Consider the following 6,135-nt stretch of genomic DNA (forward strand, 5'->3'; position numbering starts at 1 on the left):
GTATCTGCGATTGCTTGCTCATCATTCCACAAAAGTTTCCTATAAAACACCCACTTTTCATTCCCACTTTCACTCCCGCCTCACCCCCACTTTCACCAACTCAAACACGATGGCTGAGCCTTTTGACGCCAACACCGCCGGCAACGCAGAGGAAATCGAGATGCAGTTCGCTGTCAAGACTGTCGAGCACCTCGAAGTGGGTACATCTCCTACTGTTGGGAACAGTATACGCTGACACACCGGTCAAGGCCTACGAAAAGATCCTCCAAACAATTCCTCCGAAACTCATCAAATTCACCCCGTAAGCTACCGATTTGTTATCGACAAATGGCCCTTCCGCCGCTCTTGACTGTAATAAAATGCTGACATGCAGACTTGCCCAGTATCGACGACGAACTGTACAACAACTTGCTCGACGAGTTCCCTGAATTCAAGTTTGAGGAAAACTTGCGAGAATTGAACGAGGATGAGATGAAATCTGCAAAGGGCAAGGAGCGATGGAGGAGGTTCATCATGCCCGTATGTTTAACCCATTCTCTTTGAGTAACCGACTAACCGATCTATAGTACGAGAAGCGAGTGACAGATTACAACTTTGGCACCCTTATCCGACGACGATCAGATGAACTCTACACCCAGGATAACTCTATACTTATCACCCGTGTGCAATTCTTCGCCATCGAGGTAGGTCAATCCCTTATAGCAGTTGGAAAAGGCAAGCGTGAAAGCTGACAAACCCGCAGATTGCCAGGAATAGGGCTGGTTTGAACGAAGCAGTGTACCTTGCCGCCCAGGCGAAAAAGGCTTAAATGATCCTGTAGATGTACAATACATATGCATTAATGGACTACCGTACAGTGTATGACAATTTGCTGGCTTCACATGCTATGCTAATCGTACTGCAATCTGTCTCTGTCCCGTCTGACCCCTCTTTCCTTCTCTCTTTCCCTATCCCTATCCCTCTCGTCTCTTCTTCGCTTCTCATCTCGCTCATAGTCTCTGTCTCGGTCATCACGCTCTCTTTTGCGTCCAGGACTATCGCGCCGCCTATCCCTGTCTCGGGCATAGTCGCGTTCACGATCATATCGATCCCTCTCCCTATCTTTGTCCCTCCCGTAATCTCCATCTCTATTTCTTTCTCTCGCAGTCTCCTTTTCCCGTTCCCTATCTCTGTCCCTCCCATAATCCCTATCTCGATCCCTCCTACGATCATCCTTCTCCCCTCGCCGCTCATCATCGTACCGCCTCTCCCTCCCTTCATCTCGCCGTCTACCACTATCCCTATCCCTATCCCTGTCCCTATCCGCATAACGCCTGTCTCTCTCACCGCGATCATCACGTCCATTCCCCCAAGTCCTCGACCCTGACCCAAGTGCCGAAGTGTTTGCGCCGCTCGCACCGACACCAGCACCAGCCACGCCGGGGATAACCATCCCGCCAATGAGATTCGGGTCGCCGACATTGTTGTTGGGACAATCTACACACAGAGACCAAAACATCAGCCACTTGCACCCCACGCACATAAATGACACAGGTTGACCAAGACTGACCTTTTCTGAGATGAGGGCCACCACAGTTCCAACACCCTTCCCCTGTAGTCTGAGCTCCTGGTGGTCGCCTTAAAGCCGCTCCCCATCCACCTTGGGAGGTGTCCTGGTCCGCCAAATGGGTATACTTTGTTCGTGAAGCTTTACCAAAGTCCCGGACTTGCATCACCTTGGGTAAGAGGGTCATGTCTACAGAGCTTTCCGTCGCTCCCGCATAATCTCTTCTGAGCAGATCGTCGTCCTGTTCCATTCCAGCTCAATCAGCACATTTATAGCATCTTTTCCCCTGTGAAACAGACTGACCTGATGGAATGCACCCTTGTGGTAATACTTTTGCAAGAACCCCATTTGCCCCTTTTCCTTCTCCCTCGTTCTGGCTGCAAATTCCATATCCTCCTTGAGCCTTTGCTCCTCTGGCATCGCTCGTCTCCTCTCAATCTCTTCCTTCTCTTCATCCTTGGCTGCTTGGGCTTGCTTTTCACGCAAGAGTCGAGCGAGTTCACGGGCGCGCCATGCTTCAAATTCGGCTTCGACGTCGAGACCGTCGGTATCGTCGACTTCGGGGACAATATCGGCTGCTTCCTCTGTTCATACACAAAAAACATGGTCAGTGGGAAAAAAATAAAAAGAGAGGGTGAAGAGAAAACCAATGTACTTTCTACGAGTTCACGGCGGATACTCTCCCCTGCGAGTTCTTTAGAAGCAAGTTTACGTTGCTCTTCAGCCTCTTCTTCGCGTTTTCGTGCTTCTTCAGCTTCTGCAGCGGCCTTTTCTGCGGTCATGTTTCGAGCATTCCTGCAAAAGGTTGTTAGAGGGATCATTCCATATAAGAGATACTTCTTACTTGGGGACGAAAACAGGTCGAAACATGGGTTTCTTGACCTCTTCTTCCGATTCCTCTTCAGAGTCCGTCTCGTACTCGCTAGATTCTTCTTCATCCGCTTTGGCAGCCTGAGCAACAGTTTCTTCCTCTTCCTCTTCGCTCTCTTCCTCTTCTGAAGATTCCTCTAAAAAAAGTCTTTCATCAGCTCGTTGTCTTCTCATGCAGGGAGAAAGAGGATAATCAGGTCTTCCAACGAAAAAACACACACACACCTTTTACACCTCCATCACCCACTTTTCTCCCGACCTGCACATTCCCCAAATCCATCTTCATTCCGCCTCCCATCTTTGCCCTTGACCCCTCTCTCACAATCTCTTTTACATCCGTGATGACCCGTCCAGCTCCACCCGCGACGAGGTTACGTTCCTCCTCGAGTCTCTGTCTCTGACGCTGTTTGTATGTCGGCTTGACATCTTCTTCCTCCTCAGCCTCGGATTCGGATTCAGATTCGGAGATGGCCGTGGGGGCTTTGCCCTTGAAGTATCGTGTCTTGGGTTGCTGGGGGGGCATTTTGGGGGGGGGGCAAGAGGATGATGGATGGATGGTTTTAAGTATTACTGACGCCAGCGGATTTTAGAGATGAGCGGGATCAATTCTAAATTATCCAGTTATCTGTACTTTCAATCTACCTTGTCATATTTATCCTCTATATCCATCTCCTGCCACAACAACCAGCTTGTAGCCTCAGGACAGCTCGCAAAGGTGACGCTTTACCTATATACATGGCCTCTGGACTTGGAGTACGAGCGGTAAGAAGCTTGGGACAGGCAGCGGGGATATCGAGCGGCCGACGGCTCTGTCCTGCTTGCTTGGGGTTTAGACATATTCAGGCGAGAGAGTATAGCCATGGTCCGTCTTCAAGACGGGCGAGGTCATCGGAATTCGCTCCGACACCTCTGAAACCGACAAAAGCTGCGGTAAGTTCCATTGAATCTTTGTCAACGTGAAAAACCAATCGACCAAAAAACTCATGCTTCTTTATACAATATAGCCAAAAGTCAAAGTAGCCGACTCTTTGCTTCGCGCCCAATTCCAAACCGTCTTCCACAACCCTACTAAACCTATCGACTCTCACCAAGCGCTCCATGCGGCATACCCCCTCATTTTTCGCCGGAATATCCGTCCTCTTCTCGATCCGCATACCAAGACGATACCGCTCCTTGTCGCTCCCATATTACAACAAGCCGATACGACAGACGAAGAGAGACGGCAAGCGCTGGTACTGCTAGGTCACTGCTATGGGAAAGTAGCGGTAGATTTGCTGTTTATGGGCCCAGAAGTGCAGCATGTGGCTGAACTGTTTGCCTGGGGGTTGATGCTTGAAGTGAATCGGTTCAACGACGATCGGGAGAAATTACGGGCATTGCAGGATACGCTGGAAGCGGTGTTAAAGCGACTGGCGAATAATGGGGCTACGCCCGTACTGCAGGCGCCTATCGCTGCAGCCTGGGTGGTGTTGCGATCCAAGACGGGTACGTCGACCGTGCCGGAGAACGCATACGTCTGGCCTGCACAAGCGTCAGTCGAAGAATACCTCTCCAAAGTGATTCCTGCGGGAGAGACAGTCGACTCTTACCAGAGTCAGATCGAGACGCTTTTGGGGAAATCTGAAGCGATTGCCGATCGGATACCGAGGTCGAAGGATGCGCTCGATACCGAACTCGCGAGTATGCGCAATCGAGGCGATTGGTCGGGAATCATCAACCTCTGGGGACGCGTCCAGGCTGGTATGCTGCGTGATGCGGTGCAAAGCCAAGTCGGGATCCTCGACCCTTTGCCGGAAATACGATTCCCAGTGCTCGCATCGTTTCTCCTTGCGTTTAAACGGCCATTTATGCGGTCCGCATCTCTAGCGGCTATCGCTAACCCGCCTCCTACGTCTTTCGACACGTATGCAGCTCAAGTTTTAGCAAAGTGTCCTCGGCCTTTACCGCGTACGATTGCGTATACCCTCATATTCCTCCGGGTTAGACCGGGTGATAATGTGGGACTGAGGGCGGGGCATGAGGTCATGTCGCTCGATATGGACGAAAGAAGCGACGCGAGTGAGAATGCGTTGGGAAACTTGAAAGCGACGTGGAAGGAAACGGGGGAGAGGGATTTGAAAATGTACATGATGTACATCGAGGGGTTGGGTAGGCTGGGAGATTTACATGGGCTGCAGCAAGCGTGGAACGAGTTGGTTGGCGATGAAGAGTGTAAAAAGATTTATCTTTCTGAAGAACGTTTGCGTGAGTCGCCATTTGCCTTGTTTCTGGAAAACCAACTGAAAAAAAAAAAAAACGTGGAACAGCATCCAAAGCCCCCTTTCCGCCCATCCATGCACTTAATCAGATGATTTCCGCCTGCCTACTCATCCCCAACGATGGCCCCCCCCTCGCGCTCGACCTCTTTTCCCAAGCGTCCCGCCCTGACTCGGCCATCCGATGTAACCTTATCACCATCAACACCGTTCTTCGCCACTATGCCCGTGAAGCCAATATCGAGGCCATGTCCGCCCTGTTCAGCAAGGCCGGGGAACTGAAACTCCAGCCGGACGTGGTGACGTACACGACCTTGGTCCAGGGACTGCTCCGTGCGCGACGACTCGATTTGGCAAAAGGTGCGATGGATGCGATGCAGAAGCAAGGGATCGTCCCGAACGAGCGGATGTGTTCGATGCTTATCGCGGACCTTGCCAAGTCGGGCACGCGTGTGGGGTTGGAACATGCAGAAGAGATGCTCAAGCTTATGCATCAGAAGAACATGCAGACGAACGAAGTCACGTGGACGGCGCTGGCTTCGGGGTACTTTAGGGGCGGCTGGGAGGCGGATGGGTGGGAGGCGCTGGCGAGGATGAACAGGCTTGGGATCAAGCTGCATAGGGTGGGGTATAACATGCTCCTCAAGCAGGCTACGGGGAGTGTGGATTCGAACGGCGGGGAGGACGATGTGGAGACGGTGATGAAGCTCTGGAGGAGGATGCTCCATGACGGGGTGGTTCCGAATAGTGACTCGTATCTCATAGTGTTGACCAAGTTGCTGCAGATGGACCGAAGGAAAGAGATTGAAGAGATTATGCGGGAGATGCGCCAGAGAGGATTCCGGCCTGAAAAGGGGGCGTTGGTCAGGGTAGTGGAGAGTATTAGTAGACGACGATGAGTGCATGTGGATGGTACAATTCTGCAGGGCTTTACATCGTTGACATTACGCGCTATGAGAGGCCGAAGAATGTGCGGCCGAGACCGATTTGTTGATATCTTTCGTACGCTGCACGGCTAGTTAGCTCGATCATGCACTGCTGGCGGCGTGACGTACCCCAGAACGCCCACTGTCTGCCGAACCACTTTCCAAAGTACGGAATGACGATGATGGAGATGACGACCTCCATCTGTCGCAGCGACTCTTCCCACTCCTCCTGGACGATGGCGTCGAGCTCTGCGTCCGTGTCTCCGCTGTCGCTGCCCGAGTCGACGTCCGAGTCGGCGGTGCCGAAGGAGGAGGGGTATGACGGGGGGCTGGGGATGTGGGTGTTTTTGCGCCAGGGGACGGACATGCTGGTGGGTGGGTGCTGGACGGGAAATGCGAGTGAATGCGAGTGGAGATAAGTTGAGTGCGGTGAGAGTTGCAGAGCGGAGAGTTGCGAGCCGCTGTTCCGGCGGAAGCAAGTTGGCGCAGCGAGCGTATCCCCATAGACAACCGCACTTTCTCCCGCTCCCCCCCCCTC

At 52.4% G+C, this 6,135-nt stretch overlaps 3 protein-coding genes and 1 pseudogene across 3 annotated transcripts; 2 read left to right on the forward strand and 2 right to left on the reverse strand.

Annotated features, from left to right (window-relative positions):
- Nucleotides 1–19: 19 nt before the first annotated feature.
- Nucleotides 20–852, forward strand: CNJ01280 (cytoplasm protein, putative). The gene is made up of 5 exons (XM_567506.2): nucleotides 20–196; nucleotides 249–301; nucleotides 384–519; nucleotides 567–683; nucleotides 743–852. The coding sequence occupies exons 1-5, from the start codon at nucleotides 110–112 to the stop codon at nucleotides 806–808; spliced, it is 459 nt and encodes a 152-aa protein (XP_567506.1). The 5' UTR covers nucleotides 20–109; the 3' UTR covers nucleotides 809–852.
- CNJ01290 (hypothetical protein) lies at nucleotides 825–2,956 on the reverse strand. Its single transcript, XM_024657945.1, has 6 exons — nucleotides 2,642–2,956; nucleotides 2,391–2,553; nucleotides 2,202–2,341; nucleotides 1,850–2,130; nucleotides 1,550–1,787; nucleotides 825–1,476 (listed from the first exon to the last, which is right to left on the reverse strand). Exons 1-6 carry the CDS (start codon nucleotides 2,937–2,939, stop codon nucleotides 890–892), a joined length of 1,707 nt encoding a protein of 568 aa, XP_024513668.1. The 5' UTR covers nucleotides 2,940–2,956; the 3' UTR covers nucleotides 825–889.
- Nucleotides 2,957–3,061: 105 nt separating this feature from the next.
- CNJ01300 (conserved hypothetical protein) lies at nucleotides 3,062–5,873 on the forward strand. The gene is made up of 3 exons (XM_567508.2): nucleotides 3,062–3,346; nucleotides 3,421–4,660; nucleotides 4,723–5,873. The coding sequence occupies exons 1-3, from the start codon at nucleotides 3,152–3,154 to the stop codon at nucleotides 5,568–5,570; spliced, it is 2,283 nt and encodes a 760-aa protein (XP_567508.1). The 5' UTR covers nucleotides 3,062–3,151; the 3' UTR covers nucleotides 5,571–5,873.
- Nucleotides 4,781–6,013, reverse strand: CNJ01310 (annotated as a pseudogene).
- Nucleotides 6,014–6,135: the final 122 nt, after the last annotated feature.

The sequence above is a fragment of the Cryptococcus neoformans genome, assembly GCF_000091045.1.
Source record: "Cryptococcus neoformans var. neoformans JEC21 chromosome 10 sequence".
NCBI lineage: Eukaryota > Fungi > Basidiomycota > Tremellomycetes > Tremellales > Cryptococcaceae > Cryptococcus > Cryptococcus deneoformans.

What these genes read in the sequence shown, in the direction of transcription:
- CNJ01290 (XM_024657945.1), bottom strand. Translation starts at nt 2,939, where the DNA reads ATGCCCCCCCAGCAACCCAAGACACGATACTTCAAGGGCAAAGCCCCC. An exon ending in CGACCTGTTTTCGTCCCCAA is followed by an intron (nt 2,342 to 2,390) that starts GTAAGAAGTATC and finishes AACCTTTTGCAG; the next exon opens with GAATGCTCGAAACATGACCG. An exon ending in TGGCCCTCATCTCAGAAAAG is followed by an intron (nt 1,477 to 1,549) that starts GTCAGTCTTGGT and finishes CTCTGTGTGTAG; the next exon opens with ATTGTCCCAACAACAATGTC.
- CNJ01300 (XM_567508.2), top strand. Translation starts at nt 3,152, where the DNA reads ATGGCCTCTGGACTTGGAGTACGAGCGGTAAGAAGCTTGGGACAGGCA. An exon ending in TGAAACCGACAAAAGCTGCG is followed by an intron (nt 3,347 to 3,420) that starts GTAAGTTCCATT and finishes TATACAATATAG; the next exon opens with CCAAAAGTCAAAGTAGCCGA. An exon ending in TCTTTCTGAAGAACGTTTGC is followed by an intron (nt 4,661 to 4,722) that starts GTGAGTCGCCAT and finishes AACGTGGAACAG; the next exon opens with CATCCAAAGCCCCCTTTCCG.
- CNJ01280 (XM_567506.2), top strand. Translation starts at nt 110, where the DNA reads ATGGCTGAGCCTTTTGACGCCAACACCGCCGGCAACGCAGAGGAAATC. An exon ending in GGAGGAGGTTCATCATGCCC is followed by an intron (nt 520 to 566) that starts GTATGTTTAACC and finishes ACCGATCTATAG; the next exon opens with TACGAGAAGCGAGTGACAGA. An exon ending in TGCAATTCTTCGCCATCGAG is followed by an intron (nt 684 to 742) that starts GTAGGTCAATCC and finishes ACAAACCCGCAG; the next exon opens with ATTGCCAGGAATAGGGCTGG.